Source organism: Chiloscyllium punctatum, chromosome 35, assembly GCF_047496795.1.
Source record: "Chiloscyllium punctatum isolate Juve2018m chromosome 35, sChiPun1.3, whole genome shotgun sequence".
Lineage (NCBI taxonomy): Eukaryota > Metazoa > Chordata > Chondrichthyes > Orectolobiformes > Hemiscylliidae > Chiloscyllium > Chiloscyllium punctatum.
In genome coordinates, this window is record NC_092773.1 from 12,401,220 (window position 1) to 12,419,729 (window position 18,510).

General features: G+C 45.1%; 1 protein-coding gene across 1 annotated transcript in view; it reads right to left on the bottom strand.

Annotated features, from left to right (window-relative positions):
• Positions 1-3,438: 3,438 nt before the first annotated feature.
• Positions 3,439-18,510, bottom strand: part of LOC140459650 (cytoplasmic polyadenylation element-binding protein 2-like) — a 52,566-nt gene continuing 37,494 nt past the window's right edge. Inside the window, exons 7-8 of the mRNA XM_072553982.1 lie at positions 17,167-17,348; positions 3,439-8,688 (exon numbers count right to left, since the gene is read on the bottom strand). Of these exons, the coding sequence (XP_072410083.1) occupies positions 8,461-8,688; positions 17,167-17,348 (410 nt within the window). The 3' untranslated portion in view covers positions 3,439-8,460. The remainder of the gene's footprint in view (positions 8,689-17,166; positions 17,349-18,510) is intronic.

The following is an 18,510-nucleotide window of genomic DNA, read 5'->3' on the forward strand; positions in this document are numbered from 1 at the left end:
GAGGCCTAAGGGGTAACTTTTTCCACACAGACAGTGGTGCGTGTTTGGAATGAGCTGCCAGAGGAAGTGGTGGAGGCTGGTACAATTACACCATTTAAAAGGCATCTGAATGGGTATATGAATGGGAGGGTCTGGAGGGATATGGACGAAATGCTGGTAAATGGGACTAGATTTCTTTCAGATATCTGGTCAGCTTGGACAAGTTAGACCAAAGAGATGTACAGGACTGAAACAGATCCTAAGATTCTATGACTGTATGACCAGATTATAGTTCAACAGGTTGAACTCTCAAACTTTTGGATCAATGCTCCTTTGTCAGGTGCGGGACTTCTGACTTTGTTTGGCAATGGGCTCCAATGAGGAGCGGTTTAACAAGGGGAACACATTTAGGAACATGTGCACACCTTGTCGCAAAAACAGAAACTGCTGACGAAACTCATCGTCAAGTATCATGGAGACAGTAACCTCAATTACATTGCATAACAGATATTGGCCAACACAAGAACAGAGTTAGCTCTGGCCACAGTCTACTTTATCTTCGCAACCACCCTGTTTGACTGGAGAAAGTTAGTGAATAGGAAGGGGAGCAAAGACAGCCTCAACCGGCCTGGCAGCATCTGTGGAGAAAAAAAAAGGTTCACCTTTCAAGTCCAGTGACTATTCGGAAGAAGGGTCACTGGACTCAAAATGTTCCTTCTTCTTTCCCTCTACAGAAGATGCCAGACCTACTGAGTTTCTCCAGCAGTTTTTGTTTTTTGTTTCAGATTTTTGTTTTTTTTTAAATTGAATGCACCTCTTACCCGTTTCAACTCAGCAAAGCAGATGACAGTCATATCCTGGGATATTTGTCCAGTCAACGCCTTGACTGATCAATGTCAACTTGACTGCTTGAAAAAAATTTCGAAGCCAGGAAATTAACTGCCAGTCAACATCTGACGTAATGACATTTTAAGCAAAGTGGAAAGAATTGCCCTGACAAATTTTGGGGATCCAACACTCTGTGCGTTCAGGGGAGATTGCACCCAACCGTGAGGGAAGACTATCTTTGCTCCCCTTCCTGTTCACCGCCTTTCTCCATTCAAACATGGTGGTTGCGAAGTTAAGGTAGACTGTGGCCAAAGCTGACTCTGTGCCCCTGTTGCCCTGTATCCGGAATGCGATTTAATTGGGGTTGCTGCCGCAGTGGTATTTGACAAATCAGTTGCTACACAAACCTTGCAAGTTCAAGCAAGGATGGACCTCTGAGCAGGTTGGGATTCAAAATTGCTTGACTCGGTTAGTGAACTTTTGCTGGTGAATTATGAGGAGGATGGGGGCTTCAGCCCTACTTCAGGACTGAGATCTGACACCTCCAAGTTGCGGTACTGCTTGGCACGATCTGTTGCAAAAAGTGTCCATCTGCTGTCTCTCCATTACTCAGGACAGGTGAATGGATCACTTGCTCCATTAAACCACCTGTCATTTATTCACATGAAAGCAGTGTGGGATAAGCTTGGTGACTTACTAGTTATTGTCTTAATTTAAAAACTGCAAGAACTGCAGACGCTGCACATCAAAAACAAAAGCAGAAATGGCTGGAAAATCTCAGTGGTCTGGCAGCATCTGTGAAGTTGGTCCAGTGACCCTTCCTCAGAACTGAGGAACAATTTCAGCAGGTGAAATTTTGCAGCAATTTCTGTTATTGTCTTCATTTGTCAGCAGAGACATTAAACCCACGACGCTGGGGCTGCAAACAAATGACTTTGTTGATCGTTGCTTTGATTCGAGGGGGTGAAACGAAAGCCTCGGGCTAAAGCAGTCGAGTTTTGCTTGGTTCCCAAGTTATAGTGTTGATTTAAATGCCAGTCTAACAAGTCAATATGTTTGAGCCACACCTCATTAAAAATATGACGTGGAGGTACCGGTATTGGACTGGGGTGGACAAATTTTAAAATCATAACACCAGGTTATAGTCCAACAGGTTTATTTGGAATCATTAAACATGTTCAGGGAACTGGCAGAACATAATCAAGGGATGAACTGTCCAGCCTCAGCTCATCTCTGATCAGTTGGAGAGAAAAAAAAACAAATGCCTACAATAGTTTGTATCTGGCACATATCAGAGATTCAATCAATCAATGTTGTTTGCACAAAGCATTCATGTTAATGTTTGCAATCCAATTCAGTGATCTGATGGTTCATCGCGTCTTGCGAACTCTGTCCAACGTTGGCCTCGAGTAACATATCTGTCGAGCCACGAGGTGTATTTATTTCGAGAAAATGGTCAACTGCTTCGATCTGCTTCTGCGGCAGGTCATGGCTGTGATGCTAATGTTTTCCTAAATGACCAAGTCACACAAGACATTCTGTCGCTACAGTAAGCTCGCTGGTGTCACTTTGTGATTATTTTTTACTGGGCGCCTCTTCATGGATTGCAAACATGTCACTTTTGACAAGCACTGTGTGGAGAAGGTAGACCTTTGGACCTGCAGCGCATGGATCAATGTTGAAAAATGAACCAAGTAACTTCTTATGTATTCGTAACTAAGGATGCAACTTGACTTCTTCCCCCTCCCCCAGAAAGCAGCATCCAAACCAGAGCCACTGTTTTTCCAGTGCATTTGTCTCACCTCTAAGATCTTACGCTTGTTCAACTTCCTGAAGAACGACGGTGATTTGCATTTATATGGTTCAAAGTACCAGTGCAACGTCACGGGAACACGAATTGAGAACTTTGGGCCACAATTTTAGCATTTGAAAGCCAGAGATGGCAGCAGCCGTGATCAGATGAGTGGTCAAAGAGGCAGGTATTCAGGAGCATCCTCGGAAGCGGAGAGGTGGAGGTGATGAGGGAGGGAGTTTCAAAACTCAGAGCGGAGGTTGCTGAAGGCATGGTCATCATTGATGCTGTGGTGATAAACATGAGGGACGCACAAGAGGAGGAACACATCTCCAGAGAGTTGGAGGACGTTAGAGTCTGCAAGGGGCATGAAGGGATTTGAGAACGATAACAAGAATTTGACATTTGAGGGACTGCCTGCCTGGGACCCAATGCAGGCCAGTGAGCACAGGCCTGATGGGCAAATGGGATGTGGTGGGTGTCGCAACAGAGTGTGTTTCAGAGGGGCTGGAGTTCATGACACTCAGAATGTCAGAGGCAGACCAGGAGCTTATCAGAATAATAGATTGAAAGAAGGCATCTTGTTAACTCTGAATGTTTGGTTACCCACTGCCCAACCCAACCAAAACATGAGCAGCATGGCCACTTCTGATAGGTCTTTGCAGAAATAGACAGGTCCAAACACATATCCAATATAAATGATACGGATAAAACTCAATCAACACAATGGCATATAATGTCTACAACTTGCCCAGACTTACCTTGCTTTGTTTCTTCCTAAAGTCTTCAAGTGAGAATACAAATGTACACACAGCAGGAAGAAAGTGTACTGAAGGACATTTCTCACAGAAATCAAGCGTTTATTTGGCAAATTCTCATTGTCAAACAATATACCTCAGACCTCATACATTTTTAATTTTACAGTGTGCATACTGTTTTATATATATATATATTTATATATATTTATATAGGTTATCTCCCAACTAAACTAAAAGATAAATTATCTGTCAGTCTTTGCAGAACCGAAATATACTTATTTTAGAGAAAAAAAATAAGATTTTAAAATTGAAAAAAAAAACTGAGGTATCTACTAGATATCTACAGAGTCACATGTCCATGTTTAACATTACATACAAGCATTAGTAATAGAAAACATCACTGGACATTAAAGTTGCGATACAAAAATACAAAAATCATGTGACTCTTTAGTAGAAAAAGCAGCATCTCATTTTTTTGATTTATATATTTTCTTTACAAAACTGCTAAAATCTAGTTCAAGTGTCAATTATACCAAACACTGGTAGTTCAGTTAAGGGGCGGGGTGGGGGGAGGAGGGTTTGAATTATTACATTAATGCAAGAGCAGATACACCGGTTGTTGTACAAAAAGAAAATTACACTTTCCCTGTTCCCTTCTAAATCTCCTCCCCAAAATCTTCCAATGGCTTTTCAATCCTTCCCCCTCCAGCCCCCCAGCACAATTTATGATACTTCTGCCTCATCACCTCAGAACCACCATCACTTACCTGCTCCTTCAACCAGATTCCCCACAACCGCGAGATCACAGAACATGCCTCACAGAAGCCAGTCAACACATGGACACATTTGTGTCCACCAGCCCTCTGCAGACTCAACATGACGACCCACCCTTGGGCAACTGTCTTCTGTGACAATTTTTCACATGCCTTCAGTACGTTGGGTGAGACTGCATCTCGTTCAGCCTCATTTTCTGCTCATCCCCTCTGCCACATGTTCAGCCACACCGGCACTCAGGACAGGCTGACTCACCACTACCACCACCACCGTGATCTGCAGCTGCCTCATCTGACACTAGAAATGCTCAACAAATGTACCAAGTCTCAGTGTTTCCACTGCTTAGTCTAATCTGTTGCTTCCTGATGAAGTTCCTCCATCTCAACAGACCAAGGCGGGGGGGGGGGGGGAAGGGGAAAAGAAAATCAGGAGGTGAGGAATCTCTCATTTCCCACTTCGAAAAATCTCTCAAACTGAATCTCATTTGGGGCTATTATTTAAATCAGATGGATACATACTGCAGAGCGCTTGGAACCACCTTATCTGAAGGTGTCTCTCAAATCTCTTTTCTAAATAAGAAAACACCTTTTCTAATCAGATGAAACTAAAAAGGAAAATCAATAAACAAATTAACTCTCGGCCTCAGTGGCCACTGCCTGGCATCCCTGTTTCTCTCTCTCTCTCTCTGTCAGGAATTCGATCAGAAACTTCCAACAAGAAACTTTGGTGTCTGTGAATGTCCAAGGAACAAAACTGGACAGTTACCATGGTCTGTTTTTTTTTTGGGGTGGGGGGGGGAAAAAGAGAGGAGCAGAGAGAGAATGTGAGAGTGTGTGCGCGCGTGTCTGAGAGAGGGAAGGGGAGAGACAGAGAAAATGCACTCACAGTTGCCACAGTGCAGAGATTAGTGTGCTGCATTGAGCAGAGGCTGACTGTTGAACAGAGGCATTGGTAGTGGCTTGTCAAGGGCTTGTGCAACAGGGAAAGCTGAACAGTAGAATGGAGACATAATCAAGTAACTGCTCCCATCACTCTCTCGACATTGGCAGTGCTCGGATAGCCTAAGGGACATAACATGGATTAGTGAAGAACAAAAATCAAATGAACCAAGGAATAAGTTAACAAACAGCATGCATGTCTTTGCACTCAGACAAAGAGTACGGTGGTTTTCATTGTGTTACTATTTAGTGTTGAGGTGTGGTGTGGTGATGGGAGGAGGTGGTAAAATGTTGTCTGTGCAAAGTGAAATCAATGCGACATTTGGTTCCGAACCGCTGCAGCCAACTTCTGGACTAATGTTCCTTCTGCTCCAACAATGTGTCCATGAGGGTGATCTTCTAATGATCCAATGAATAAACAATCTACAACATGCTTCTCAACCACACACTGTACTGTGGCCACCCTTCCTTCAACCCAGACACAAAGGGCCCGTGAACAGAAAGAATACCCTTGACTTGTCTCTCACCTTCCGATATGCAAGGTGCACTCTGAATACTCTGAATCTCAGATCGACAGACTTAAGTCAGGCTTGCGATGATCGACTCATCAATGGTTATGCACTGGGGAAACATGACCAGCACTGCTCAAATAAATCCGAGGCCAGGAAGATTCAGTTCTCCTGGCTGCAGGATGCACACCGGGCATTGAGAATGAGCAATGCATGCGGGGCTGTGTGAGAGACAGGGTGCACTCATTTGCGTCAAAACCAAAGTAAGGAATATCACAATTCTGACAGATAGCTAGGGCTGGGAGGTGTGATTCAGCAGGTGCTAATATGTGCTGCACTACCTCCCCATAGACACAAAGCATTGGACACACCACCAACCTGAGGATGTGGTTCAGGGAATACCCATCTATATCCACACTCCACATGAAGTACAAAGTGAAGCTTCAGTACAAGGACAGGCTACGGCTCATCCCATGTTGAGGCGGCAAAGTGCAGTGTCCGAGATGGGATTGACCAATAACCCAGTGAAAGGCACAAGAAGTAGTACCATCTGGTGAACGGGAGAGATGGGAGAAAAGGTTTGTCTGTGCTGCTAAAGACCAGCCCAGAGATTTGTAAGGGATTCTCTTCAAGTAACATTCAATACTGTCGCAGGAATTGTGCCTGAAGGCTGAGAACTCTTGTCCCCAAGACTTGGAGAAAGCATTAAACATCCAGCCAGGAAACTCAAACTGTGCACAATGAAGAGTTGACGGACTGGGTAGCAGACACCCGTTCTCACTGCAAAATTGAGAGTAAGCTAAGAAAATAAAATTGCCCCAATAGGACTAAAAATGGGCAATTGCACAAAAATGTTTCACCTGGATGTCACGCACCAGCTTCCATGGCAATCTCCTCCTCCGATCCTGCACCAGTGTCCTAGCTTCACACTTCCACATGTGACCCAGATCTTGTATGTCTTTTGGTACCGTTTCCCTATCCTATGGGACAATCATGCTATGACAATTACTTGGTTGGAATGGGAGTTGTGACAGAGTGCACAGGGACTAAGCACTCACCAAGTAAGTTGGAGACTATTCTGGTAAAACTTCTGTTGCACAGCTTTTAAAACATAGATAGATATTGCTCCAATTGCCAGCCGAAGCTGAGGTCAAGAGGTCAACGCTTGTCCCAAGATGACATTACAGGCAAAGACCAGCTGGGTGATTGCATGAGGGCGCCAAATCTCCCAGAACAAGGGAGCACAAAGATGGGTAAAGCTGTGCACTCTCCAAAGAACTAATCTGTGATTGTCACAGAGTCTTGCGTTTGTGTGTGTTCCCAGAGGAGCTTTATTCACACTGACCATCCAAGAATACCTCAGCAAAGGGAAAGATGCTAACTGATGAGGAGCAAACAAAGCCCATTTCAGATGCTGAGCATCAGCGGCAACCATAGTCTGGTGGCAAATCCCTGGAATGAAATGCCCCCTCTTATGCCCCAGTAGTGTGTTTTAGGCTCCAAACCCATTTCAACTGAGTGCCACAATTGCAGAGATGTGGTCTGTGTTCAAGTCGACTTGGATTTGAACTGAGATTGTCCTCCAACTCAGTCTGTGCAGGAGCCTCATTACCAAATAAAACTGTCAAGACACATTGCACATATGAACATAATACAATCAGACATCCAGTTCCCTTCAAATTCAGATTTGATTTACTTTTCTTACAAGTGCTACTGCCTATCCTGGACACCAGTGCCTTTGGGAAGAGGACTCGAGATGGTCAACAGACAGCACTAGCTCACAGGACAAACTGCTCAAGTAATGTTAATATCTCCATCAATGCTGAATACATTCAAAATTCTGGATTATTTTTTAAATCAGGCAACTGGCCCTTGTACGACAACCAGAGGTACATAAGTTTCAATCATTAAACCAGAAGTTACCAACACAAGACGCAGAGACTCCCCATCACGCTCCATATCCTGAGTCTTGAACACGTTTTGACAGCCCCACCAAAGCAGACATTTGTCATGCCTGCATCTGGAAACGATGTTGCTCGCGATCCTATTCCCAGACCCTGTACGGCAGTTGTCTCCAGCAACAACCAGGAACCTCAACTCGTGACGCTGCTTCCGAATTCCTGCGACAGAGCCATCAAAACGAGAGTCGCTGACTCAGCAGAAACCAGCGGAAGGCTAAGTGTGTGAGAGAGGATCAGTGACACACAGGTTGTGCTTGTACAGCCACGGGCTGTCAGATGTCACACAGGAGGAAAGGGGTCTCCATCTTTGCCCAGTTCAGCCGTCCTGGCTGTCAACAATTACCTGAGCTCTGCAGCATCACGGCACACTCCACTGATGTATTTCCACACTACTTTGATCAATGCATGCACTCTGCCATCGCTGCCCCTTCACTCAACAGCACAATTCATTCCCACCACATTCTCCCCCAGCCCACTACCCCAGCACACTCAATACCTCACACTGTTGCCCACACCATCAATCCCTGTACCCAGAATCACACTGCTTGGTGCATTCAATTAAAGCCCTCCCCACCCCCACTCGCCCCAAAATAAAAAGATGAAAACAATTTGATAGGTGGAGGACTGCAAAAAAAAACACTATTACACCTTCATTTTTATACATCTGCACTAACAAAATGAGTGAACAGGCAAAGCCAGATTTGTTTCTTTTTTTTTTGAAAAAAAAAACAAATATATACTGGGTTGGAAATTCTGTGCTCAAACACTTCTAGATAAAGGAACGGCAGGTTAACAAGTAGCCACTAAATATTGATTGGCGGGTCCCACAAATTGGTGCCCTCCTTTCCCAAAAAAGGTGGGGTGGGTGGGGTGTGGGTGAGGAGGTTGTGGGGGGAGTGGGAGACAGGAGACGGGCCACGCTCAGCTCCAGTGGAACGGGAGCTGTCGCAGCCTCTCCCCGCCCTCCTTCACCAGTGGCTTGTGGTATTCACGACCAGCCTGGGAATGGATGCTCGTCCAGCAGTAGTCACAGTAGTACTGCAGGCATGTGATGTTGGCGCAGAAGAAAGGGGCAAACTTGCCGTTGCAGTGGGCGCCCTGGCATTCATCGCACAGCTGGTCCACCAAGACGTAGGGCTTCACCTCCACCTGGCCAGTGACAGAAAACAAAGACAAAGACAATCAGCAACATCTCTCCTTGCCCGTTCCCCCAACCTGACCGCCCCTTCGATCCAAAGACACCACCCTCTGGTCATTATTGTTTTGAGAGGGGAAAACAAAAAGAACGGCGACAGGACGCAACGTCTCCCATTGCACTCTGGAAGGTCGTGCTGAGTTGCCTTCTGGAATGCAATAGAAGTGAAGGGGGGTGTCATCCTTGTAAATGTGGGTCAGACAGGTTAAGGATGGGACACCTCTCCCCCGTCTCTTTCTGGGCAATGTTGAATTAGATGGGGTTGTTTTGTTTCCTGACAACCTAGTTTATTTGGTCACCATTACAATGCTTTGGTTCTTGCTTTCGCTTGTGGGATGTGAATATTGCTGGCTTGCCCTGGAGAAGATGGTGGTGAATTCACACCCACAGTGCTGATGGGTAATATACTTCCAAGTTAGCATGGAGGGGGAGTCGCGGGTGAGGATGTTCTCATGTATTTTCGGCCCTGTCCTTCCAGATGGAAATGATTGCGGGTTTGGAAGGTGCTGTTTGAGCAGCCTTGGTGAAAAAGAATATCGTTAATGTTGACCATAAAATGAATCCGATTGTCCTAAAATGGTCACGAGATGGTGTTTAAACTTTCAATTCCAAATGTATTTAATTTCACTTCGCAGCTGGTGTGGTGAGACTTAAAGTTTTGACTCATCACCCTCAATCCAGGCCTCTGGATTAAGTTTCCAGGTTCAGTCTCATTCTGAGGTTTGAGTGTCTAAGATCAAGGCTGATCAATTTACTAGTGGACAGGACTGAGAGAGAACTGCACTGTCAGAGATGCTGCCTTTCAGTGGAGACATTAAACTGAGGTCCTGTTGTCCTCATCAGGTGAACGTTAAGCATGGTACAGTACCATTTTGTAGAAAAGCAGTGGAGTTATCCCTGGTCTCCTCACCGATATCTATCCCTTAATCAACATTACAAAAATACATTACCTTGTCATTGTTTATGATATGTCTGAATGTCACCAGCCTTTGATCTGACACGACCAAGGTGAAATAACTCTAAGGAGTCAGGTATCGTGTCACAAAGCCACCCTTTTCTTTATATGTGGTTAGCCAGCACAGAGCCGGTCCCTAGAATCAGGAGACTCTATGAATCCCTATTTATAGCTATCAGCCAGGGCTCCCTGAGAGGACCAGGGTTAATAATCCCAATGAGTGAACTCAGTCAATGAGATCCATCTGGCCTTGGTTCCAATCACTACACAAGGCCCACGCACTAAGTGCATGTCTGACCCTGTGTAGTTATCTTGTTTTTTTTTAGATTACTTACAGTGTGGAAACAGGCCCTTCAGCCCAACAAGTCCACACCGCCCCACCGAAGCGCAACCCACCCATACCCCTATGTCTACCCCTTACCTACACTACGGACAATTTAGCATGGCCAATTCACCTGACCTGCACATCTTTGGACTGTGGGAGGAAACCGGAGCACCCGGAGGAAACCCACACAGACACGGGGAGAACGTGCAAACTCCACACAGTCAGTCGCCTGAGGCGGGAATTGAACCCGGGTCTCTGGCGCTGTGAGGCAGCAGTGCTAACCACTGTGCCACCGTTCTTGTCTTTGAACCCCAGGTAGCACAGGGCTGTTCCAACAGCAATCCATGAATTTTCTGTGCATGGAAAATTTGCGTGACTGCTCTCCTTGAACCAGTGAAGAGGTGAAGTCACTGCGTACGCCAGACTCTCCACAAAATGAGCAAGAGTACAGCCGGCGATCATCAACAGAGCGTGAAGATTTTGCCACATAAATTACTGAATCAGATGGAATTGAACATGGTCAGTATGTGTTGCTGTGCACAAATAACTTGTGGGAAAATACTTCACCCACAAATCAGTTTCCTTTCCATTGTTTTCCTTCTGATTTGAGCACATGACTGTACTCCAACACAAACGAGAAGTGCACCGGTTCCTGTGGCCAGTCAAAGATTAATTCCTCAAGACACAAGAATGTGCAGTTCTGGTGTCCCTCTTATCAGGAGGATGTTGTGAAACTTGGAAGGGTTCAGGAAAGATTTACAAGGATGTTGCCAAGGTTGGACAGGTTAAACTATAGGGAGAGGCTTAATAGACTGGGGCTGTTATCTCTGGAGTGTCAGAAGCTGAGGGGTGACCTTATAGAGATTTATAAAATCGTGGATAGGATAAATAGACAAGGTCTAGATTAAAATGGTGCTGGAAAAGCACAGCAGGTCAGGAGAAGCAGGAAAATCGACATTTCGGGCAAAAGCCCTTCACATCAGGAATAGAGGAAGGGAGCCTGCAGAGTGGAGAGATAAATGAAAGAAGGGTGGGGAGAAAGTAGCATAGAGTACAATGGGTGAATGGGGGTGGGGATGGAGGTGATAGAGTGGAGTGGATAGGTGGAAAGGAAGATAGGCGGAAAGGAAGATAGGCAGGTAGGACAGGTCATGAGGACAGTGCTGAGCTGGAAGGCTGGACTGGTATGACGTGGGGGAAGGGGAAGTGAGGAAACTGGTGAAATCCACATTGATGCGATAGGGTTGAAGTGTTCCGAGGCGGAAGATGAGGCGTTCTTCCTCCAGGTGTTGGGTGGTGAGGGAGCAGCGGTGGAGGCGGCCCAGGACCTGCATGTCCTCGGCAGAGTGGGAGGGGGAGTTGAAATGTTGGGCCACAGGATGGTGGAGTTGATTGGTGCGAGTGTCCCGGAGATGTTACCTAAAGCGCTCTGCTAGGAGATGTCCAGTCTCCCCAGTGCAGAGGAAACTTCCCTGCGTTGGGAGGAGCCCAAAACTAGAGGACATAGGCATAGGGTGCAAGAGGAGAGATTTGCAAGGAACGTAAGGGACAACTTTTTCACACAAGAGGGTGGTCAGTGTATGGAATGAGCTGCAAGAGGAAGTGGTGGAGACTGGTACAATTACAACATTTTAAAGGCATCTGGATGGGTATATGATAAGGAAGGGTTTAGAGGGCTACAGGCCAAATGCTGACAAATGGAACGAGATTAGGTTGGGATATGGATCAAAGGGTCGGTCTCTCTGCTGTACATCACCAGAACTCGATTAATTCCTCAAAATACAGGAACATAAACAGAGGCTTTACTGCAAGTACCCACCAGAGGGCAGCCTGTACCAGCAAAAAAACTCCCAAACATTTGTGCTCATTTTGACTGACAATTCTTTCGCAAAATTGTTCCTTACAGCACCAGTCTCAAAATTTCAGGGTGCTTCAGTAGTGAGTTTCAGTGAATTGTAAGCAAAGAGCAGCCATCATGATCACAGTCACAGCCCACCATTAACCAAAAAATTCCCTAATTTTGATCAACGCTCTTTTGAAAATTGAGGCCTGAGGGATTTACATCTCCCATTTTCGAAATTCTCACACACTGTCTTTACCAAACCCTGTAACCTGTGGATCAGCATCTTGACAAAAGTGCAAGTCACCACAGAAGTGCCTGCACTCTCTACTGCCCTCTCATGGCAGCCTGCAGTGGCTGTTCAGACTCTGGACCTGGCCAGAGAATCTCAACCCTTTCAGCTCCGAGGACTCAAGGAGTTGGTCACAGAACCAGGCTGATGGCGAGCGGAGGGAAAGGGCAAAATGAGAGAGAGAGAGAGGATTCAGGACTCCATACGGTTCAGTTTTTAAGCTGTGATGTAATTTACAAGTTTAACAACAGCTGCAACTTGACTGACATTTCCTACCTCACCCGCCCAAAAAAAAACCAAATCATTTGTTTGGCAAATTGACCAATTTGCGAACGATCCTAGAATCTCGCAGGACTTGAAGGAGGTCAATCAACACATCACATCTGTGCCAGCTCTTTGGAAGAGACATCCAGTTAGTCTCAGTCACACTGTCTTCGTGCACAATCCTGCCCTTTCTAACGTCTTCAAGTTTAAATCCTGTCCACTTTTGAACCAAGTAATTTCCACTTGCTCATGCCGTGCGCTCAGCCAGTGTCTTCCAGATCGTTGTTCAACAAGGGATTTTAAAAGAAACGCTGTCAAGCTACTGAGCCTGCATGCAAGAAGCTAAGTCATAATTGTTTGGCACGTACAAACAGAGTCTGGATTTGTCAGGCTGCAGATAGGATATCCAATCTTACCATCCCTCTGTATACAGCTAAGTTCAATAAAGCCTGCTGCTGTTCTCCCACATAAATGTGGATCTTACCTTACTAACTCCACACTTCTTTATCTGTCACAATACTCTCAGTTGCTCACCACCTATATTTTCAATGGGGCTTTTGTCACTGTTGGTTTCTGCCTTGACCGAATTAAAAATGTACTTATTTAGTACCTCTGCCATAGCCTTTGCAACACAGTAGCTCTGTGGTTAGCTCTGCTGCCTCAGGGACCCACCTTCAATTCCACCCTCTGGCGAGTGACTGTGTGGAATTTGCAAATGCTCCCCATGTCTGCGTGGGTTTCCTCTGGGTGCTCCAGATTCCTCCCGCAGTCAAAAGATGCGCAGGTTAGGTGGACCGGCCATGCTAAATTTCCCCATAATGTCCAGGATTGTGCAGGCTCGGTAGTTTGCCCATTGGAAATGCAGGGCTTCAGGGACGGGGTGGGGGGGGAGGTGGTGTCTGGATGGGATGGTCTTTGGAGGGTCGCGATGGACTTGTTGGGCCAAATGGCTTGCTTCCACACTGCAGGGATTCAATTAATTTATGATTCTACTTGAACAGAAAAAATCCTCATTGCCCCATCTGGACTTTTTGTCAATTGCATTAAATGTGCAGTCTATGGTCAGTGACTCACCACTTGGGTGGAAACTGTTCCCCTAGCCCTCTTTCCCCATTATTTTCTCTCTCAGACTCTATGCCATTCAATTGGGCTCCCACCTATCCTCAAGTGGGCATAACTGATACAGTATTCAAAACTGTAACAGATTCCATTCCAGATTCAATATTAAGTTGATAAAGGATAAAAATCAGTCAAGGATTCAGACCCCAGATTGGAAAAGGGCAGATTTTAGGGGTCTGAAGGTTGAACAGTAGCAGGTTGATTGTAAACGCATTTTGGGAGATAATACAGTGGTTGGAAAATGGGACATTTCCAAAAGAGTGATGAACTGGATGTAAGCTTGGTACATACCCATGAGAAATACATACAGGACATCCATAGCTAGCAAAGGAAGAAAAGAAGAGGTCGGAATACTGGAAAAATAACACCAGAAGTAGTCAAGAAGTGCATCTCAAATCCTGGCTAGAAGCTCAGGTTAAAGTAAGGAAGCTAATCAGAGTACAGGGTTTGGGAAGTCATGTTGATGTTGTGAGGCCTCTTCTGGATTACCGTGTCCAATTCTGGTTACCAAATTATAGTAAGGATATTATGAAGCTGGGTAGAGTTCAGAAGAGATCTTGTTGGGTATGGAATGGCTGGAAAGGCGGGGATTTTTTTCACTGGGAGCTGAGGAGGTTGAGAGGTGACCTGAGATAAGAGGTTTATGAAATCATGAGGGTTATGGACATGGTTATAATGGGAGGTGTCATTTTACTAGGATTAGGAATTTCAAGATGAGGTGTATATTTTTAAGGTGAGAGGAGAGAGATTTTATAAAAGACATGGGCACTTTTTTTCTAAAAAATATTGGTTCGCGTGTGCAATGAACTTACAACGTTTAAACGACATTTGAATAAGTACATGAATAGGAAATGTTTGGAGCGATATGGGCCAAGAGCAGGCAGGTGGGACTAATTAAGTTTGAGATTACTGTCGGCATGGACTGGTTGGTCTGTTTCCATGCTCTATGACTCCATGAGCAAAGGATAGTGGTTGATAGTAGTGAGATGGCATTTCTCAGACTGGGGACGGGTTCAAAGTTATGTTCACCAGAGATCGGTTTTTGGGACCCTGACTTTTTCTGCTCTGTATGAACAATTTGGAGCCGGGTCTTGCAAGCAAAATCTCATGTTTTAAATTTGCACGTGATACTAACCTCGGGAGAGCAGTCAATTATGAGAATGATAGTGAGCAACTTCAGAGGGTCATCGACAGGTTGGTCGAATGGATGGACACCTGACAGATTCATTTCAATCTAGAACAGATTGTGAAATGTGCTTCAAACATACTGATAGCATAAAGATTAGTGAAGGAAAGAGTGGGGCCCTAAAGGAACAAGCAAGGTGAGCTGCTCACTGAAGCAAAGGTACTTAATTAGTACATTTCTAGTTTGGGTCAAGACAGAAGCCATCAGTGACACTGGCCCAGTTGAAAATGAGAGGGGTGAACAACTGAGAAATGTAGTGACAGATAAAGACCAAGTGCTCAAATGGCTGGCAGCACTCCAAGTGGAGAAGTCACTGGGCTCAAATAGGATGCATTCTAAATCGCCAAGAGGGTAAGGTCGCAAATGAAGGAGCTGTTGGCAGAAATTTTCCAGGCCTCCCTGAATACAGGATTAGTTCCAAAGACTGGAGGATTACAAATGTGATGCAGTTGTTTAAAAAAAAAGAGAGAAAGGATAAGTGCAGACCTATCAGCTTGACACCAACAGCAGGCAAATGGATGGAGGCCATAACACGGGATATAGAATTACAGCAAAATCAGTTAAGACTAGATAGTTAACATGGCTTTGTCAAGGGCAGGTCTTGTCCTAAAATGTAATTGAGTTCTTTGAAGAGGTGACGCAGGCAGTAGATTTGAGGGTACTGCTGTGGATGCACATTTGAACTTCCAGAAAGCGTTTGATACAATGCTCCATGGCAGGATGGTTGGAAAATTAGACATGTCTGGGATGCTGGGTCTTTGACAGCATGGATTCACAGTTGACTCAACTGTAAGAAACAGAGGGTTGGCAGAGATGGCATTTCTCAGACTGGGGACGGGTTCAAAGTTGTGTTCACCAGAGATCGGTTTTGGGACCCTGACTTTTTCTGCTCTGTACGAACAATTTGGAGCCGGGTCTTGCAAGCAAAATCTCATGTTTTAAATTTGCACGTGATACTAACCTCGGGAGAGCAGTCAATTATGAGAATGATAGTGAGCAACTTCAGAGGGACATCGACAGGTTGATCAAATGGATGGACACCTGACAGATTAATTTCAATGTAGAAAAACGTGAAGTTATGCATTTTGATAGAAGGAACATGGAGAAATGATACAGTCTCAATCATACAACTTAGAATAAAATCAGAGTGACTTCAGGATTCAAGTCCATAATTCTTGGAAGGTAGGTGGCCAGGCAAGTTGAAATAGTTGTTTTAGATTAGATTACTTACAGTGTGGAAACAGGCCCTTCCGCCCAACAAGTCCACACCGACCCTCCGAAGGTCGGTCCACCCAGACCCATTCCCCTACATTTACCCCTTCACCTAACACTACGGGCGATTTAGCATGGCCAATTTACCTGCACATCTTTGGACTGTGGGAGGAAACCGGAGCACCCGGAGGAAACCCACGCAGACACGGGGAGAATGTGCAAACTCCACACAGACAGTTGCCCGAGGCGAGAATTGAACCCGGGTCTCCGGCGTTGTGAGGCAGCAGTGCTCACCACTGAGCCACCGTGCCGCCCATTTGAAATTTGCTATGAAGGCTTAGACGATCCTTGGATTTATAAATTTGAGGAATAGAGTATAACAAGGAAGCAATGCTACACTTTTACAAATCATTGGGGAGATCATATTTGCAGGATTGTGTTCAGTTCTGGGCACTTCATTGAAGGAAGGGTTTGAAAGCCCTGAAGAGACTGCAAATGAAATTTACTAGAATGACACAAGGAACAAAGGATCTTAAATAAAAGGAAACATAAGAGAAATTGGGCTTATTCTTCTTGGAGCAGAAGATTAAGAGGTGATCTTAATGAGGTGTTCAAAATTATTAACAGGGGAAGTAAGGATATTTTGTTTCCACTAGTTGCTATGTCATTAAGTACAGTTTACAAACTGAAGACTGTCAGCAAGGAAGCTAGGAACAAGATGAGGAGAAACATCTTTACTCAGAGGTGTTAGGATTTGGAACAGACTGCCTGTGAGTGTGGTGGAGTTGGATTATACCAGAGGTTTGTGAAGAGAGCTGGATATATCTTTGAAAGTGATGAATTGAGGGGGGCTATGGAGATATGGCTGAACAACACGACAAAGCTGGGTAAACTCTTTCAAGAGCTGGTACAAACGTAATGAGTTGAATGGCCTCCTTCTGCACTGTAGAATTCTTTGTTTTATAGTGTCCTGGGTCAAGATTTACTCAACAAACAAAACAAAAGGAAAAAGGGACAACTGGTCATAATAACATGGCTATTTGTGGGAGCTTGCTGTGCACAGATTGGCTGCTGCCATTCCTACATTATGACATGGAACAAACTCCATGAGAACCTCATTAAGACATTCTGAAAAGGTGCAATGTCGAGGCAAGCTTCCTTCATGCTTTCGAACGCCTACGTTTTAAATTGTCCATTTGCTTTCTCTGTTCTAACCATGGTTGCACAAATAGGACTTACCCGTTTGTCGATGTCCCGATGCTGTAGCTGGATGAAGCGAGCACTGATTGCCGCAATGTAGCTCTGTTGATTGGCAAATGCCACCCTGCCTGCTCCTTTTGGGTATTTCAGCTCAGGATCGGTGTCGATGCCAGCATAGCAAACTCCTCCGTACAGTTGGTCCATTATCATGGCCAGCTCCACTGCAACAACAAACTCTCGGCATTACACAGCTAGTTGCAAAGTCTGCTGGGCACCTCCTGACCTCCCAACCAACACCCTCAAACCATGTCCCTTGGCCCGGAATGAAAAACATAACGCACAAGAAGTTAAACTTGTGTTGCAGACAATGTGGAAAAAGATTTCACAGCGTGCACGTCAACATTGCTGCCTATTGTCAAGACACAATATTTCCCCATTTACGGAACAGGGATTAGCAAACCAGTTATCCTTGTGTTTGAGCCATGTCAAGACCATTCCTGCCAGTGCCGACAAATCCTGGAGTGGGTCTTGAACGCAGAAGCTCCTCGTTCAGAGGCGAGACCTCCTGCTCCAAAACTGGGTGCAAAGGAAGGTTCAGACAGTCCAATTATTGACTTGCTTCTGTGATTGGCAGGGGGAGGGATTATTGACATAAAAATATCTGGGATGGCAAAAACTCAACAAGCTTGCTGTTTCACTGACCACCCCCACCACTTCGGTGACCTCTCCCCTCACAAGGACCAACAGCAAGATTTTAACACCAAGAGTTTGCACAACATCAATAGTTAACCACGCTTTGACTCTCCTTCGTCTTGAATATAACAGCATCTTTCCTATACCGTTTGCAGGAGTTAGTCCAGAAGCAGTGGTTGGGATGGGATGGTCTTGTCCAGTGACTGAGCTTCCAGTTAAAAGGTCAAGGCAGGGATGCTTTAGAGTTTCTGAACAGGCTTTTCCAAGCTCTAATTATGAAAGCTATTGGAAGACACTACTTAGAGACTAAACACATTGCCTGAGGATTTGATTTCATGACATATTCCAGGTTTCCACTTAATTTTGATTGCTCGATTTATGTAGTGCTGAGAAATTGTTAAGTGATTCAAGCTATTCATTTTCCAGGGTATTTCAGGGTTTCAGTGGTTAGTTAGCACATACATCGCAGATATAGGCTACTACTGGGTCCAATTGATTTTGCTTATAGTCCACACAAGCTTCCTCCCATCATGGAATGCAAAACTAATGAAGACATTCTTTGATTCCTTTCTCTATCATGCCTTATCTGTCTTTCCCTCAGACGAAGATTTAATGTTCACTCAGCCATACTCCGTGAAGCACGGAGTTTCATATTCTCAGAGTCATATAGCATGGAAACAGACCCTTTGG